Source organism: Lepisma saccharinum, chromosome 17 (genome assembly GCF_977018435.1).
Source record: "Lepisma saccharinum chromosome 17, izLepSacc3.1, whole genome shotgun sequence".
Taxonomy (NCBI): Eukaryota; Metazoa; Arthropoda; class Insecta; order Zygentoma; family Lepismatidae; genus Lepisma; species Lepisma saccharinum.
In genome coordinates this window covers 48,114,290-48,134,528 of record NC_139245.1, presented here as the reverse complement: position 1 = coordinate 48,134,528, position 20,239 = coordinate 48,114,290, and the positions used below count along the sequence as shown (strand labels likewise).

Sequence of the window (20,239 nt, the reverse complement as noted above, 5' to 3'; positions counted from 1 at the left end):
GCAAAGTTTGGCCATGTGAAGATAATCTGTGAGTTTGCAAAGTAGCCTTTTTTGTCTGTGGTTTCCGAGTGCATACAGCACGAAAGGTATGTTTACAATTGAAAAAGCTAAAATATTCTTCCATACGTGTATAGTAAACGTTGTAAAGTATGTATTTTATCAGCGCCGTTCTTCTCTACCTAAAACCATTTAATGCGATGCGATATTCCTCTCGGTTGAATAGTTATCGTATTTTAAAAGTGTGAAGTGATACGTTGTTTACATCTCGCGCGGCCGCCATTATGGGAACGAAAGACTATCGACAAGTACGGTGTAACAAGTACCGTGTGAGGCGAAAACTAGCAAATGGGTAGCCAGTCCAGCGTCAACTAGAGCGTTCCTACTAGAAATCCAGTTCCGTGTGATAGGGGCTTTAGTTATCTTAGCTTAAATAATAATTTTTCATTGTATTTTTGCTAATGGAACCTAACCTAAAACCCGAATCATACGGAACTGGATTTCCAGTAGATATGCCCTAGCTAGTTGGCGCTGGACTGGCTACCAATTTGCGAGTTTTCGCCTCACACGATACTTATCAGCGTACTTGTCGATAGACTTTTGTTCCCATATGAGGGTAGTTGTAATGGCGGCAGCGTGAGATGTAAACAATGTATCGCTTCACATTTTTAAAAGCCGATAACTATTCAACCGAGAGGAATAACGTTTCGTATAAAACGTTATTAGGTACAAAACAATGGCGCTGTTTAAATACATGCTTTACAACGTTTACTGTACACATATGGAATAATATTTTAGTTGTTTCAAATGTAAACACCTTGCACTCAGCATAGATGGTGTAACTCAACGCGCCTTTCATGCTTAATACGTTATACATTGCTAGAGTAACACTCAGAAACCACAGACAAAAGCGCTCCTTTGCACACTCGCAGATTATCTTCACACGGCGAAACTTTGCTCTCATTGGCTGTTCCACACAATCCAGTCGAGGAAAGCAAGTAGCAATTAGAACATGTCCTATTCGTCCAAACCATAGACATACTACTAGTCCAAACCAGTCAAGCAGGCGGCCATGATTGCTAGCTAGATAGTTAGTTCAGCGCCAACTAGGGCATTCCTACTAGAAATACAGTTCCGTGTAATAGGGGCTTTACAGGCCTAACCTAACCTCGTAGGCCTTTCTAAACGCAAAACTGTTGTACGAAGAGGAAGACTCCTTTCGGGATCAAGTTGTCCTTTTTTTTTTTTTTTTTTGCCAGTTGCTGTACATACCTTCGTGTGTATCACTGAATTTGGTTATTATACATGTAAACTGTGTTAGATAATTGTTGGGAGCACATTTTTTTTTCGCGTTTTCTACCTTATAGGCCTTTCCTGACCACTCCTGACAACCCTGCTCAGTGCTCTTTAATACTACTTTGAGGGTCCGTTAACTGCGTTCATGCCGCTCATTTCCGATTTCAATTCGGTGCTAATCACCGACGTAGTGACGATCAGCTGATGTCAATTTGTTGTAGTGTCATGGCTCGCAAAAAACATATATGCAACTCTGTGTTATTTATATAGGTAGAACAGGTCACTTACTAATTGCAAGATTCATCATGTACTATATATATTTTTTATTATTTATTTATTTATATTGTACGATAAAGTAGAATGTCACTTCCTTTTTTTCGCAGCAGTTAGGTTTTTTTAATATTAGCCTTTCAGTCCCGAATTAAGGTTTATCGTTTAAAATAATATTTTAATGTATATATCGTGTATATGCAACTTATGAACATGAAATATATTACTTGAATATATTTACCATGGCAACTGAATCATGTGCACAACTGTACACAAAGTAATACAGATTTTAAATTATGATGCAGTTGTTTTTTTTATGTAACAAAGTAATCTATGCTGTTTTGTTTTTTTAGAAAAATATAATTATTTATCAATTCTGTTTTAATTTTTTCTAATGTTTAATTATATTTTCTACAGGAGCTCTCTGTCGGCCCTAAATTTCAAACTTAAAATATAATAATTACGTTCCATGTTACACTATCGTTTATTCAATTGTAACGTGTACGAGTTACATTATTATTTTTTTCTAATTAGCTATTGAAATCTACAATTGCAAAATAGCGTAAAAAATGTAATTACAGTAATTATGATGTAAGTTTTCAACTAATAATTACAAATTTTTCTTATATATTTTTTATTACATATATTTTTCTTAAGCTGCACATAATTTTTCTTGCTGCAATTCTCAATGAACTATAATAAGAACGTGACACATTTACAACAATATAACTAAAAAAATTATTACAAACAACAAAATTGTTCATAAACTAAACGAGCTACTTGAGGCAAGTACTTATATTTGGGACTTGCAATGCAGTACAGGGCTCAGTATGCTGCATTCACTAGCTCCGAGTGCAAATGTGTACATTGTAGACACCATAATTCAACAATAAATTCTGTCTCTACTATCAATTATAGAAACGTCCAGTTATTCTAACAATATCCTACAACTTTCATTATGGACACAACGTGGAATGGATTCAGTGTATGTAGTGATTTCAAATTAAAATCCATAAATATAAGATGCACTAATATGCAGTTGTTGATGGGTGTACGTCTATGCTGCTCTAGCAGGCTGGGTAACAGTATGGTATATTGAAAACATATTTCACTCATTTATTTCCTAATTATTTACATTTGTACTTACCTGTTATTCATAGTGGAACATTTTTGAATAAGGGATTTTGCTTTTTTCACTGAAAAAAGCGTAATTTTTCACATTACAAGAATTTATTGTTCGTTGCTAATTCACTTTTGTTACACACAATATGGCGGGCAAATCTTGACTCATGTTGTCTATCGTCAGCTGATATGCAGTGTTTCCAAACTTATTAACCGAAAAATGCCACACAAACAATTCACAGAAGGTTTTTAAGCGAAAATTGATCCACAAACCATTCATGGAAGGTTAGGTTAGGTTCAGTTAGGTTAGGCAAACATGGAAAATTGGAAAAAGAAACCACTCAAGCGTCATCTTGTAAAACTACCGCGGGGTTGCTACACTAACACTTATTAACCGAAAAATGCCGCACAAACTATTCACAGAAGGTTTTTAAACGAAAATTGATCCACAAACCATTCACGGAAGGTTAGGTTAGGCAAACATAGAAAATTAAATTGGAAAAAAAAAACCGCTCACACGTCATCTTGTAAAACTACAGCGTGGTTGCAACACACAGGGGATTACATGATCGAACGCACGGAACATTTGATACACGTAGTCGGCAGTAATGGTGGCAAGAGCTATCGTGCATCGGAGATACATTAATGTCGAAAAATACATGATTTACCCGCCGAATAAGTTGAACGAAGGGAGAAAACACTTTCAGTAGCTTCCAAAAGTCTACAGAAACTCATTTCCGTAAGTAGTTTCTCCTGTAAATTTGATGAAATGTGCTTTCTCCATACCATACTGTTACCGCACACTGTAATACTCTCAGTTTTTAACAGATGGCATTGGGTAGTACATATGTGAAAAGAAAGCGTTTGATACCGTAAACCATAGAATCTTAATAGAAAAACTGAAATCATACAATCTATCGAATCCGATGTTACAATTGTGTCAATCCTACTTAACAAACCACAAACAGTACGTCACGTTTCAGGGAAATACTTCCGATGAATTTGAAGCTACATCCAGAGTTCCCCAAGGCTCTAACCTTGGTCCCTTATTCCTTCTCATGTACATAAATGATCTTCACGAACATCTGAATCAATCGGGTAAACTACTTTTTGCGGACGATTTAAAAATATACAAAAGAATTTGCAGTTACAGTGACTGTACCGAGTTACAAGCAGACATAAACAGTCTTGTGGAATGGTGTGAAAGCAACAAACTAATTTTAAATAGTGAAAAATGTTACCAAATGTCATACTCGAAACACTACATCAATAAAATACGACTATTGCATAAATAAACAAAAATTAAAACGGGTAGAAACAATCAAAGATCTAGGAGTTCTGTTTGATTCTAAACTTACATTTCACGCGCACGTTAACTTTGTAACAAACGAGGCTTACAGACTTCTGGGATTTATAATGCTTACGTTAGAGTGAAAATTGAATACGCAAGCATAGTGTGGCACCCTCAAACCCAGAAAGATATAAACAAAATAGAACAAATTCAAAGTAAATTCTTAAGACACTTAAAGTACAAACTAGATGGTAGATACCCTCAAATGGAATCCCGTGAGAACCTTCTCAGATATTTTAACCTAACAACTCTCAACAACAGACGCATCATGCATCAGCTCATTTTCCTCCACAAAATTTAAATAATCTCATTGAAGCTCCTTTCGCCCTGTCACAGCTTGACTTCTACGTCCCTTCAAGCAAGAAGGCAACTCTTCAGCCTCTGTCGTAATAGAACCAACGCTCTGACAATATCCCCAATTTGGAATATGTGTAAAACATTTAATGATACCATCAAAAGTGAAAACAGTGTGGACTTATTTTGCCCGACCGCAATTTTGAAAAGGAATATACTAAAATTACATAAATTACGATAGAACCTAAGACTTATATGTTTGTTAAATGTTTTCTGTCATTCATCTGTGCAATATTTCAATAATGTTATCACAAAATTATTGTATAATGAATGCCATTAATGGGTAATATACCTGTTGCGTTCAATTTCTGAAATAAATAAATAAATAATGGCTAAAAAGTAGACAATGGTACTGGATGGAGCATATACTTTGTAAACATTACTTTACACGGTAAAAAAGTTAATGTGTACAATTGTACACAAGGAGACTGAAGGGGTTCATGAAAACCTAACTGTTGTCAATATGTGCTTCAGTATTAAACTATTATCTTCTACACATTTCAGATGGGCAGATATCAGGGGTCTGACCACTTAGTTCATACGGAAAATGAACCGTTTGTGGCTCTTGATGCCAATCCTGGGACTGGCCACCATTTGGCTGTATATCATAACACTGATGGCTCCATCATCCAGTAAAGAAAATGAAACGGTAAATACATTCTTGGTGGTGACTGAGTTATAAGTATGTATGTCCATCACTGTCTATAAATATCCATGATTTAGTGCAATATTTTCTTATAATTTTCATGGATGCCTTACTTTTTAAGAAAGTGAATGTCCAAATATGCAGCTTATTTTTCATTGTAATAATCTGTTGCATACATTTATTAAGGAGGTCAATGAACCATTCCATTGATATTCTTTAAGGACCATTTGAAATTTTATGTCTGATCAGTATAATATCGTTTATAAATTACATATCGGTAAAAATAAAAGAATAAAGTAAGGTGCTCCCCTGTGCTTTGCACCATGCCATGAAGGCATATAGGGGTGTGGAGTTAGGGCCCCAACATTTTCTTGATCACGTCCGAAGGTAGGGGTGAAGTGATTAGCATCATGCCCCTGGCCACCTTTATCCCCCAGTTTCCTCCAGGTACCCACTTTATACGACACTGGGTGGGTGCCAGAGCCACTTGAACAGGTGGAAAAGATCCCGGTTCTCCCTTACAGTTAAACCTGGGTCTCTCGCATGAACAACTGAACTACTGGAGCATTGGCTAAAATTTCATATCAGTCCTATTCCTATTTTCTTGGCCATGGTGCGATTGTGTAATTTTTTTTATGTTTTACATGAAGACGATGGAAATGATTGTGGAAGTAAGTTTGACCTTCGTTTGAAGTTTGAACCTAACCTACTTTCTGACCTAACACAGAAAGTATTAATTTGTGAGGAATTACCTTGTGAATATTTGGTTGTGTAAGTGACCGTGCTTGTAAAATAAGATTGATCTGCAACCGTAATGTAGGTTAGATTTTACCCATAATTCTCCATAATTCCGCCATCCATCAAAGGAAGGCTACTGAATAACTTCCTGTTAAGTTGATGATTGACCTGTTGCAAGTGATGGTTGTGTTCTTTAATCATAACCTAGGGGCGGCACCAAAGGATTACAAAGGGATGCTTTCACACCCCTTAAATTTCTTCCACACCTCTTTTAGCACCCCTTTTGATAACTTATGTGCAACTGAAACCACCAACTCTTACAGTGCCATATAATGTAATGTCGCCTTTCAAATTCCCAAATAGGGCTTCCCTGATGTCACAGTGGTTGCATCGTTGCCTTGTAATCAAGGGTCCCCAGGTTCGATACCCGGTGGAGTCACATAGTGGTGAACTTTAAACTGTAGGTCCAGTCCCAATTAGCCTTACTGTGCATAAAGTGGACTTAAAACACCAATTCAATCAATCAATCAAATTCCCAAATATGTAGTTGTGTTAAAATCAAGCAAAAGTGAAATAAAGTCATTAGTTTCTTCAGTTTCGTTGGCATATTACCGGTATTATTGGTGCCTATTAAAATATGGTTGGCAATTGATGTCACGGCTAAAGACTGTATGCCTGTTTCATGTTTTCTTTATTTTGAACATCATATCCCCTCAACACCCCTAGATGATTAATCCTGGTACCGCCACTGCCATATCCTAAACTGTTGTAATTTTAGGCTGGGGTAGAGTAATACCTAGGTTTACCAACTTTTAAGAAGAATTCCGGAAGATTTCTTTACAGACTTCAAACCCTTTTAGATTAAAATTTTCTGGAAGACTAAGGTTCTTGCTACTGTGAATACAAAATTGAATCAACTTAGCAACCGCAATTTGCAAGTAAATGAAACAAAATCAATATGCAGATACATAGACTCTCCTGAAGCCATAATATGTGGTGTGATTGGAAAGTTTTAAGGCACGTGGCGCCACTGCTCAATAAGAGGGGCTAGGTTTGCCTGCTGGTGTGGAAGGGGAAGCTTGTTTTGTCCTTGGAACGTCCTGAAAAGGTCACCACAATATTTTTGTTCGGTAGAGAGTGGAATCCTGGTGAGTGAAGACATGTTGTCGGTTCTCGGTGGATTATTGATGTTGCAAAATGGATGAAAAAATGGAACAATGCGTGTGTGTCAAATTTTGTTTTAAAACTGGGAAATCAGCTTCGGAGACCTACGCAAAAATCTGCACTGGAGTTCCCATATCACACAAACAGTTAAAAACTCAGTAGTCAAACTGAAATCGCATTTCCAACTCAAACATATGCTAAGCAAAGAAATGAAAACCTACCTAGTCAATACACTTGTAATGCCAAAAATTGATTTTGCTTCCCCCATATTCATAAAACATCAACAGTGCCCTAAATTACAAACTATAGAAGCTTCAAAACAGTTGCATAAGATTTATACTGAATGTCAAAAGAAGAAAATGTATTTCCCCATACTTAAAGGAACTTCATTGGTTTAATGTTAAAAATGTGAGAACATTTTTGGCATTGTATTTACTCTACAGTATTATGAACAACAAGGAGCCTAAATATTCATATGACCAAATTGCCCCTTACAGGAAGAATGGAAAACAAATTAACCTTCGTCAGAAAAGTAAATTCACGATTCCCATGCACAAAACAGCACTTTACGGAAACTCTTTCATCAAATGGAATGAACTCCCCCAACCACTGACCTCAGGGGAGCTCCACCCTGCAACATACAAGTTAAACTTAAAGAAACATCTACTGTCCAAACAATAGTGCCTGGCTTTGTCTTTCCTGTAAGGTACAGGAATGAGGTATTGGCTTTAATTTTAATTTTAACTCTGTGATAATATAATAATTGTGGTTTTAGATTTTACTCTGTGTAATCTGTACATTAACAGATTATATTTCTAAGTATATATCTATATTTTTCTATATTTTAACTTTTTCACTGTAAAACTGATTTTCTGAAAGTGTTATGTAAATATCAATTGCAATATACAGGGTATTTCAAAAGTAATAGCGCAAACTGACAGGTGAAAGTACACGATAATAGAAGCAAAAAAGTCTCAGTAAACATGGGTCTGCAAACGAGCCGTTTTTGAGATAATCGCGAATGTGTGATTACAAGCCGCCACTGACTTCTTTGTTTGTAAAGTTTTCCTAGTTGGTAAAATGCTAATCATGTGTGTGAATGTTCTGTTTGATTGCAACGCCACCTCTTGGAAATGTTCTGTTTGATTACAACGCCACCTCTCGTAAATGTTCTGTTTTGTAAACAAAGAGCAAACCTCGGACCGTGCAAGGAGTAAAGCACTCTGTGTTTACAAAATGCAATCAATGACTGCTTCTAACCACACATTCGCACACATTATTAGCATTTTACCAACTAGGAGAACGTTTACAAACAATGAAGTCGGTGGTGGCATGTAATCACATATTCGCGATTATCTCGAAAACGGCTTGTTTGCAGACCCATGTTTACTGAGACTTTTTTGCTTCCATTATCGTGTACTTTCACGTGTGTCAGTTTGCGCTATTACTTATGAGACACCCTGTATATTTGGCAAGGATTTGTTGTATGAGCGGCCCGTGAGGACGAAACACGCCCACTCAATAAAGGCGATTCTATTCTATTCTATTCATAACTAGACCTCGGATTTTAGGTTTTTAACCTATTTTTTCCCCTTTGCAGGTAAATAAGAAATAACAAGGTATGCCAGAGTTTCTTACAAAACAAGGCAACTGATGCAGTTTTGTAGTGCCTAAAATAACTTATTTTGATACTAACTTAGGAAAATTGTTAATTCATTCTTCATATCAACAAGTGACTTTTGATAACATCACAAGCATATAGTATTACAATAATTTGTGGATAATTTTGAAAATGAGGTGTACAAGTAAAAATTGGTTAGAAAATTAATATTTGGTTATTATACAGTGTGTTTTAAAAGTCCTACAGGATTCTAAAAACCTATAACGTTTAAAGTTATACGTTTATTAGAATGAAATATTGTTTGTTACACAGAGGAAACTAAAATTAATGTTTGATGTGGTTTGGTTCATCGCCAGATCTCCAGCTGACACCATTTATGTCCAAACACACTTGCAATCTTTGCTTGAATCTGAGAATTGCATTCTGCTCATCCGGAATGTTGTGAACCGCAGCACGTATTTTGAACTTCAGGTCGCCAAGATCTGTTGGTTTCTGTGCATACACCTGGGTCTTGTTATGTCCCCACAGGCAGTAATCGCAAGGCGTAAGGTGTGACCTTCTTATGTGGACTAAGGTGTGGGTCCTCTGCAGCCAATCCATCTCTCCCCAAATTGACCAACAAGAAATTCACAAACTTGAAGAGCAAAGTTTGTGTGTGTGTGTTTGGTTGGAGGGGAGGGGGGTGGCACCATCTTGCTGGGAGTGGACTTCATTGATGATGCCTAACCTCTCAAGTTGTCAAGAATGTCTGTAACATGCTCATTCGGTCCTCCTTGATGAAGAATGGACCAAGGATGTGGTCTGTGCAAACTGTGCACCAAACATTGACCTTGGGGCTATCGCGCTTATGTGTCTCGAACTCATTTGGATTCACAGGCCACCAAATTCGGCAATTGTATCTATTCACATTTTTCCGGAACATGGAATGTGTCCTCATGAGCGAAAAGAGTGAGAGAATGAGGTCATCACCATTTAATTTAGTTATCCCAGTTCCAAGGATCTTCGTTTGAGAGATTTCATTGGACTCCATTGCACGTTCTCCTGCAATGCATCCACCACATCGTCACTCGTTCTTGGCCTCCCACTAGTGGCAAATCTGCTACGCTTCCCGTAGCCTTATACTTTTTGTACCATCTCTGGATACTTGTTTCTGCTGGAGGTGTTTTTCCAAACGTTGTTTGGAACCTTCTCCATACCAAAACACAAATTTTTACTCTGTAAGCCTTATCATGCACTGAGCTATTTCCTGCATCGATGCCATCTTGGAATCACGTGATCACCTGCACACACGTCATTCAGTAGTGTGGCCAGAACAAAATTCTAGATTTTCCTCTGTGTAAAAAACAATATTTCGTTGCAATTAATCTATTACTTTCAAGTTATAGCTTTTTAGAATCCTACAGAATTTTTTAAAAAAAATGTATATAGCTATTAAAACTTCTTACAGTTCATTGAACTTTAAGATTTTTTCAGGAATTTTGAACCATATTAAGTTTCTTTTGGAATCTACTTTAGGATTTTTTTTAGCCTAATTTAAGATTTCTGGAACCCATTTTAGGATTTTAGAGCCTAAAAGTGCACTTTTTAGAACCTATAAATCCGAGGTCTAGTCAAAACACATTTTTTACCATAAAATAATCATTTCAGAAATGAAATGTATGTTTGTGTTTGTGTGTCCACATTTTAACACTCAGAAATTATACCATAATTGTTTTGCAGGCTCAGTTGAAGTTCCCAAGTAATTTGGATGAATTGAGAAGTTTGTCAGACACTCTGCTTCTCTATTATGAGGTGAACAGGTTTTATGTGACAGTGTTGTTTTCCAGTGCCTATATCTACAAACAAACTTTTGCCATTCCAGGTTCAATATTATTGGTAAGACTATCATATTCATATATTTAATACAACGGAAACATAGATGCATGTATTATTGTTCACACAATTCTTTGCTTTTATATCAAGTATGAGGGGCATGTAAAAAAAAAGGGCCGATTGGTTATTACAGAGAATAAAATCAAGCGAGAAAATTTTTATTTTGATGCCATACAAGTGCATACCCTGGCTATTTTTCTACATAGTCAGCATGACACTCCAAGCATTTTTGGTACCGTGGAACAAGTTTACGTATACCGTCTGCGTAAAAATCTGCTGCCTGGGATCTCAGCCAGTCGAGAACTGATGTCTTGAGAACTTCACTATCATCAAATCGTTGAGATGAAGGAACAGAAAGTAATCTCTTGGGGCAAGATCGGGACTGTATGGGTGATTAAAACATTCCCATCGGAATTTTTGAATTGTCACAACAGTATGGTCAGCTGTGTGTGGGCAGGCGTTGTCATGAATAAGCTGAATTCCAGACCGTTTTTAGTTTTGGATGCCACATCGCATATTAGACAGTGTTTGGCAATACACATATGCTGTGATGGTTCGTCCCGATTCCAGGAGGATTACACCTTTTTGGTCCCAAAACATGGTTGTCATGATTTTGAGATGTGATGATGGTTGCTTGAATTTCTTCGGTTTTGGAAAACCGGAGTGACACCATTGCATGGATTGCTGCTTTGACTCACCAGTGACGTACGATATCCAGGTTTCGTCTCCTGTCACTATGTGAGAAATCAAGTCATCCCCATCCTTCTCCCAGCGGGCCAAAAAATCACGTGCTGATTTCATTATTTCATCTTTGCTAGTGTTTGTCAACATTTTTGTCATCCACCTCACACATAGTTTGCGATAACCCAGATTGTCCGTTACAATTTGGTGCAATGTTTTATCAGACACTTCAGGAAACTCCTTGCCTAGATCAGTAATGGTGAAATGATGATTGGATCGCACTTTCTCATGAACACATTGCACAATGTCATCCTTCTGAACACTAGGCCTGCTGCTCTGCTCGTTATCATGAACATTTGAACGTCCTTCCCAAAAAGCACGGCACCATTGTCTTACCTTTCCTTCACTCATTACTGTTGGTCCGTAAATGGCACACAATTCCCGATGAATGTCAGTTGCATTCAGTCGTTTTGCGTTGAGAAATCTAATCACCGACCTCACCTCACATTTGGTGGAATTTTCTATTACAGCAGCCATTTCAACTTCCTGCTACTCACACGTATGCACCTCCACACTGAGAAATATACCTCTGTTGCAAGCACAGAATACTAAAGCATGCTTCCGTGCACGCACACATTCGTCAGTGTTGCCAGTCCCAAGTAAAAAATTATCGACCCATTTTTTTTGACATGTGCCTCGTATTATTCATTGTACAGCTGATGTAGCGGAGTTAGAATCAAAACTTTTGGAGGTTGGAGACTTACTTGAAAATGGTGATGCTATTGAACCACAGAGTTAATATGTTTCAGTAATTTCATGCTGTACATTGAAGATTCATATTATACTGTCATATTTAAATTAGCTATTTTGAACTTTACTTTTACCTCTTACATTTTTAATGATTTAATTTGCAGTGTTGTAAATTTTTGCATTCAAATGAATCTTTAAAAAATAATTTAAATGTTCTGGTGAAGTTGATCATAGAGTTATTCTGTTTCAAGTCTACATTCAAAAACAGAACTTAGGTTTCTGAGTGCACCAGACGTTTCTAGTGTCTCTACATTTATTGTGTGCATGGGGGGGGGGGGGTTTGAGGTGATTTGTTTCTTTTGAGTATGTGATATGTCATGGGATCAAATTTTTGGAATACTTAAATTAATAATTCTAGTGACAATGTTTATACATTAGCATGCAATGTTAAATTGTCTAGTACTTTTATCTACACTTAGTCTAACACTATGTTTTGAGAGAGCACCTCTTCTTTCATCTTCAAGTAAATTTTTTGTTGGTTTGTTTGTTGTCTGCAGCTGTCAGGGATTCAACTTACGACATGTGTGATTTTACAGGAAATCAGGTGTGCTAACTAACTACTCCACAATGACCCCTGAAATTCGGTACAAATATTTGCTTTGCTTATGCAACTGAAGGGGGTCCCAAAAAGAACGCTGGATTAAATAACGTGAAAAAATTCTTTAATTTTCATGAAATAACATATATATTCTATGAGGAGATGCTAAAAAGTTTGTAGCCCGACGTAGAAGGAATGCACCTGGAATGATGAAACTTTATTGTTACTCAACATACTCCCCTCGAAGCTCAATGCACTTTCTGGCACAACTTTTCCAATCCACTTAAAAAAAAATCTGAAGTTTGCTCCTCACAACAATGCTCTGTGGCAATAATCACCACCTGATCTGAAGTAAAATGGCATCCCTTCAGGTGTTTTTTGAACTGAGGAAACAGAAAGTAGCCCAATGGAGCCAGATCGGGGACTAGGGTGGATGATCAAGACACTGAAAGCCCAGGCCTCGCAATTTCTGCTGTGTTGCTGCTGCTCGATGGGCAGGGGCATTGTCGTGGAGAAACAGACATGGTCACTTAATAAACCGGAAACAGCAACAAAGCCTGTCAATTATGCAATGCCTTTTGGCTTATGTACATCCAAGGATATTTACTTTCAAGACATAATGTGACCCTCCTCTAAACAGTTTGGGAACTTGGTTGGGCTACAAACTTTTCAGCATCCCCGCGTACATCATTACAAAGGATACATGTTGCCAGTTAAGTATGAAAAACAGCCTCCCCGATGGCGCAGTGGTAGCATCGTTGCCTTGTAATCAAGGGGTCCTGGGTTCGATTCCTGGTGGAGGCACATAGTGGTTCGAATTCCACTTTAAACTGTAGGTCCAGTCCCGATTAGCCTTACTGTGCATAAAGTGGACTTAAAACACTAAATCAACCAACCAAGTATGAAAAACAATATCTGTCATATATGCCACATGATGACTCTTACACAAACTTGCTCCTCAATTTGGCTGATGACACATTGAATTTCTTCCTTGAGTTCCGGTAGGGTTCTGAGATTCTTTTCATAAACCTGTGATTACACATACCCTAAAGGAAGAAGTCGCAGGGTGTCAGGTCACATGACCTCGCTGGCCAGTTCTGGTCGCTGTTGCGCAAAATGACTTGGCTCTGAAATTTGTTGTGCAGCGAAGCAATCGTCTCGTGGCAAATGCTCCATCCTGCTGGAACCACAAGTGTTCAATATCCACACCATTCAAAATAAGGCCACAACCAATTCTTAACAACATTGCTGTAACGTCCATTTATTGTCGTGGCATTTCCATCCTCAAGCAACAAGACAATGGTGCAATTCAAATCTGGCATTCTTGTTGGAAAACCCTTTGTTCAATTTTGGAAGAGAGGGAACCATATTTCCTTGAATTCTACACTGGGTTGACTGATAGCATTTTTCGGGCTTTGCTATGAAGGCTGTATCTTTGATTTTCAACTTATTTTACCTTTGCATGTTCACTGCTTGTGTTCACAATCATGTTCTGTAGAGGCGGTCACAACATCTGAAGAAGAAAAGACAATGGATAATGTCCAATTAACATTGCATGCTAAATACTAGAGATGGGCCGATATGAAATTTTGGTCGATACCGATAAAATACCGATATAAAATTTATCATTACCAATAACCGATACTCTACCGATCCGATATAAAATTAGAAATGATCTCTCAAGAACCTGAAAGGTTCATTGACCTCCTTAATAAATGTGTATTTCGAGGTGACTGCAGTGAAAGAGAAGTTGCGTATTTAGACATTACTTTTTTGGAAAGTAGGGCATGGAGATTAAAAATTATAACAAAATGGCAAAATTTTGCACTAAATTATCAGATATTTATCGATATATCGGATCGGTAAAATAATCGGTAATTTTACCGATAAACCGATACACTGATATGCGTATATCGGCCGATACTGATAGAGTACCGATTAATCGGTCCCATCCCTACTAAATACTAAACTAATATTTAAATTGCATGTAAGTAGTTTCATTTTTGCATAGTATTTTTATTATTTACAAATGCATATAGTTATTGTGTAATAGGAAAAATAGGGCAAAGTTTGGAAATTCAGTTTTCGCGATGAAAAATTGGTTATGGTTATTACAGTTATAGTTACAGTTAAGAGTGATATGCAGAAGAAACTAAAGACCATAAAATGGCGTACTTTGTAAAGAGGTACATTCTTAATGATTTCATAATAAAATTCCAGGTTGGCATTACTGAGTTAACCTGAATTGAAAATCCAATTTTACAATTTAAATTGCTGAGTTCTCTCATTATGTCCTAAGTCCGAAAACATGTTCTTGAATCCAGGGTTGTTAAAGGTCCAGGAACCCATAAAATCTAATGGGTTCTATTGGGTTCTGCTGCAGGACCGGAACCTTTTTTCTCGCACAATTTAAATTCGGTCCAGGTTGCGTATTGTTACATTGCAAAAAGGTTCCTGGACTGTATTTAAATTGACCCAGAAGAAAATGTTCTCGGACTGTATTTAAATTGAGCCGGAAAAAAAGTTCCTGAACCGCATTTAAATTCATTTGGAAAAAGGGTTCCTGGACGGTATTTAAATTCATCTTGAAAAAAAAAAAAAGGTTCCTGGATCGAATTGGAATACTTTACATATAAAAAGGTTCTTTATGGCCTAGAACCCATTTACACTGATTTTCTCTCCCGGACCAGAATTGAATTTATTTACGATTCCTGGAAATTAACATCCCTGGGATTATGAAGGATCCAGAAATCCATACATTCTATTTGGTTCCATAAACCTTCTTTCTCACACAATTTAAATTAGATCAAAGTTGCATTTTGTTTAATTGAAAAATAGGTTCGTGGATCGTATTTAAATTGATCTGGAAAAAAGGTTCGTGGCTGCGGTGGCTCAGTCGGTAACGCGTCTGACTACCATGCTCAAGGTCCCGGGTTCGATCCCCGGCCGGTTCAAATCCGGGAACTTTTCTAACGTAGGAAGCGGTCCCGGCGCCCACCCAGCGTCGAACAACATGGGTACTTGGGGGAAACCCTGGGGAGTAAAGGTGGTCAGGGGCATGATGCTGATCACGTCACCCCCACTCACGACCGGATCAAGAAAGTGTGGGGCGTTACCCCCACACCCCCTATACACCTTCATGGTGTGGTGCTAAGCACAGGGGAGCACTTTACCTTTACCTTTTTGGAAAAAAGGTTCCTGGACCGAATTGAAATACTTTACAGATAAAAAGGTTCTTTATGGTCCAGAACCCATTTACGCTTGCTAATTTTCTCTCCTCAACCAGAATTGAATTTATTTAAAATTCCTGGACCTTTAACAACCATGCTTGAATTACCAAACAGAAAAGATGTCATATTAACAACAGTGTCTTGTGAAACAAACAATGTTTTCTTTTTCATGTGCAGAATATTTTAGCCGGAGCGTTGTTTGGAGTTGTGGTTGGCTTTCCATTGTGCTGCTTGTTAACAGCTGTAGGAGCAACGTGCTGTTACCTACTTTCTCAGACCGTAGGTCAAGAAGTTCTGGAAGAGTTTTTCCCAGAAAAAATTCACTTCCTGCAGGCTAAGGTTCGTTCTCGTTTATGCATCATTGTGTACACTCATGGATACTTCTGTCGATGGAGTTGTAAGAATCCAGAAGTGTCCATGACTGTGCATGTTTTATAGTATTCCCGTAAAGTGTTGTGATAAGGAATTATATCAATTAAGTTTGCCCAATAGCACTTTGCAGAAAGTTACAGTAGAAGTTTAGGGTCTTTAGAAAAATATTTGGACCTAAAAGGTCTGAGGAGACAGGTGAGTGGAGAAGGTTACATAATTTGTATTCCTGTCCAGATATTATTAGAATGATTAAATCAAGAAGACTTAGATGGGCAGGGCATGTGGCACGAATGGGAGAGGAAAGAAGAGTTTACAGGATTTTTGTTGGGAAATCTGATGGTAAGAGACCTGTAGGAAGGCCAAGATGAAGACTAGGGATAACATTGAGATGGACGTAAAGGAAATCGTTAAGGATGGAAAAGATTGGATTGATCTTGCCCAGGCTACAGAGAAATGGAAGGCTTGTGTTGCTGCAGCCATAAACCTTTGGGTTTAAGAAGGCTAGACAGTCAGAAGTTTAGAGATAGAGCTATGTGTATATTGAACCATTATAAGTTCTCTGAAAGTAAATGCCACATTTGTTAATACTGCAAATAATTGCAACAATGTTCAAATGAAAGTATAGGGTGGAATATGAAAATCTGAACGAGTGAAGATCGATATACAATAATATAAATGAGCAGAATGCACTACAGACTGAAAGATGAGATGATTTGTAAAGACATAAATTTTTCATTATTTCATAACAAAATTCCTATTGATTTACAAATAGCAAGGGCTTTTCTATTTAGACAAAAAATATGCATAATTATTATAGTTATTTTGTTCAGAGCTCACACTACATACATGATCTGCTTACGGGAGGTGTCTGGGAGATCATATGTGCTTCATAAATTGTTTTCATAAACTTGCCCTCACAAGTAAACATCTGTGATGAGGTCGGAGCTCTCATGCTGATAAAATTATCACATGGAAACACCATGGTAATGCATTTCATGGACTGGTGGGGTGTATGGCACTCTTCCGTTCCTTCTAGAAGTAACACTACTCTTTTTCATAGTCTGTCAACTGTATCCAAATCTTGTAACATAATATATGACCAGGCATTTGTTCGTCATCTAAATAGGTTGTTCAATAAGTTTTGTCTCCTGGGCTATAACTTTTTTATTGAGTGAGAGAAGTTTATGATTCCTTCTCCCATATACGGCATGCATCTGATGGTGGATTTCGATAGGTGGAACATCTTCTGCAGCCAGAAACTGAATCACAGCATGCTGCTTGAACCGTACGTCCACGTAGTCTGACATCTTTCAAGCTTCTGCTCCGACGTCAGTGGTACTAGCTCAGAGAGAAAACATCCTTTAAGAGCAGGCATTCCAAATTGTTATTTAAATGTAAAATCATAAACTTCTCCCACTCAATAAAGTTATAGGCCAGGAGGCGAAACTTATTGAACAACCCTCGTTGATTGATTGAGTTGGTGTTTTATGTCCACTTTATGCACATTAAGGCTAATCGGGACTGGACCTACAGTTTAAAGTGGGATCCAAACCACTATGTACCTCCACCAAGGTATCGAACCCGGGACCCCTTGATTACAAGGCAACGACGCAACCAGTGCGCCTTTGGGGAGGCACTGAACAACCCTCGTACGGTTACGGAATTATGAATAACTTTTCTCAATGATGTTATGTAACCCTGAAATTACCGCCGCCTACTTTTGCCTGGAAGTGCAGTTTGCTTCGAGAGTAGTGTTTCCAACTCCTTGAATCAAGATGCAGTGGGGAGAAGGGGGGGGGGGGGGTAGAGATAAGAACTGATCATTGACGCCAGTGAAGCTGGTTGTGCGCGGCTGCCTCCATCCTACTTCCTAAAGATGGGGTGGACCAACAGAGAACATGTGCTTTAACATTGGTGCTTCACTTCAATTTTTCATGTAGGAAGGAAGTTATGAGGAAAAGGTGTATCCAGAATTTCAAAATTCTGCCATGTAAAGTGAAAAATATTATGGCATTTCATATGCCATGGCATTTCATATGCCATGGCATTTCATATGCCATGGCATTTCATATGCCATGGCATATTTCATGGCATTTCTCAAGGATAGGATCCATTCTATTTCCGTAGCATAACCAATCAGAAGCGATCTTTAGGTCATGAGTGCAGATGTAAACAATGTATTACTTCACATTTTTAAAAGACTATAACTATTCAACGAAGAGGAATAACGTTCCTATAAAAAGGTGTTAGGTACAAAGCAATAGCGCTGCTCAAATACATATTTATAATGTATGGAAGAATATTTTAGTTGTTTCAATCTTAACACCATGCACTCACCTTAGATGGTGTAACTTGATGTGCCTTTCATGCTGTATATATTATATATTGTAATCACAAAAGCTAACCGAAATGTTACATGAAATGCTTCCATGTAATGTACTATCTCCTATAAGATTTTTGGAAACATTTACATAGCACTTATGCTAGTGAAAATGTAAAGGAAATACTTCCGTCTAAAGCAACCCTTAGAGTTGTGGAAGCCAAAACAAAATGGGTGGGGAGGCAAAAAGGGGCAGTGGTGCAGTAACATTTAATATTCCATTAAAAATACATACAAAAATGCACATTGGGCTAAAAGAGCATTTGTTTATCTAATTGGTATTGTTTGTTAGGAGAGACAGACTGCCCTCTGGTGCCATCGCTGGAATTAGAAGTCGAAAATGAAGTATTCCAATTAATTTCCTTATCCATTCCAGCAATCACATAGCCTTTAGTTAATTATTCCATTAGGAATACTACTTAAGTCTTCCAATATCTGTGACCGAGCACTTTAATTGGTGAATACTACTTAAGTCTTCCAATATCTGTGACCGAGCACTTTAATTGGTCAGCATTCGATCTCAACCCCGAAGTTACAAGGTTCAAATCCCAGCAGGGCATGGATGTTCTTACTGAAATGATAACTAAAGTTATTTCTTTAGAAGATAAAAAGTGAACAAATTTGTTTTGCATACTTTTATTATATTGAATTATTTTTTTCTGATAAATAAATGTCTCTCTTCATTAAGTTTATCTTACCAGAAACTGGTAACTACTGGAAATATTGAGAGGAAGAGGATCACCATTGACATGATGGCCAGATAGTGATGTGTCCTTCCCGGAAAACAGAAACTGCCCCATTCTTGTCATTTATCACTCTTGAGTTTTTCATGCTTCACCCTTCTATTTCACCACAAATAATAAATCTGTAACTTTGTCTATGGAATAAAATAGAAATCATCTTTAGCTACATAACATTTTTCCCTTCCTTTCTCCCAATTACTACCATACAGTTTTAAGATATATTAGGGGCATCCAGAAAGTCAGTTTCCCAATCAATCACAGGTAGCAGGCCATGCGTATTGAAACCAGTTTTGTGCATGCGTGAGAGGCACATGCCCTGGCTGGTGAATGTCCTATAAGACTCCTCCCGAAAGTCCCCAGTAGCATCGCGGCAGCGATGAAACATGGCGGCTCTTATTCCATCTCCCGCCATGTGCGAGGTTCGTTCGGTGATCAAGTTCATAAATGCACAAAACATACAGCCGATCGAAATACATCGTCAGCTGTGCCAGGTGTATGGGCCATACGTCATGAGCAAGCAGATGGTGCGTCGTTGGTGCAGGACATTTACTGAAGGCTGGCAAAATGTGCATGACAACGATCGCAGTGGGCGGCTATCGGCCATTATGGACGAGCTTGTGGAGCAGGTGCAGCAGCGCATATTGGAGTATCGCGCGTCACGATCACAGAACTCAGCAGCCATTTCCCGCAGATTTCTCGGTCGTTGTTGCACGACATTGTTACCAAATGCCTCTTGTTCCGGAAATTGTGTGCCCGGTGGGTGCCAAAACAACTGACACCCAAACACAAAGAAAAACGAATGGGCACGGTGCTGACATTTCTGCAGCATTACCATGATGATGACGATTTTCTCAACCAGATCATCACAGAGGATGAAACGTGAGTTGCATACAGCACCCCAGAACGCAAGTAGCAGTCCATGCATTGGCGTCACATTGGATCTGTGTTGGTGCGAAAAGTGATGTGCACGGTGTTCTGGGACAGACAAGGCATTCTGCTCATCCAGTTTCTGCCCAGAGGTCAGACTGTGAACGCTAACCGTTACTATGAAACA

The 20,239-nt window shown here is 38.1% G+C and overlaps 1 protein-coding gene across 4 annotated transcripts in view; it reads left to right on the top strand.

Annotated features, from left to right (window-relative positions):
- Nucleotides 1-1,257: 1,257 nt before the first annotated feature.
- LOC146001731 (transmembrane protein 41A-like) overlaps nt 1,258-20,239 on the top strand; it is a 30,929-nt gene continuing 11,947 nt past the window's right edge. Inside the window, exons 1-4 of one of the 4 annotated variants that reach the window (XM_083139425.1) lie at nt 1,258-1,292; nt 4,895-5,039; nt 10,279-10,434; nt 15,868-16,029. In XM_083139425.1, coding sequence (XP_082995551.1) covers nt 4,938-5,039; nt 10,279-10,434; nt 15,868-16,029 — 420 coding nt within the window. In that variant the 5' untranslated portion in view covers nt 1,258-1,292; nt 4,895-4,937. The other 3 variants (XM_083139423.1, XM_083139426.1, XM_083139424.1) reach the window with 3 other exon arrangements.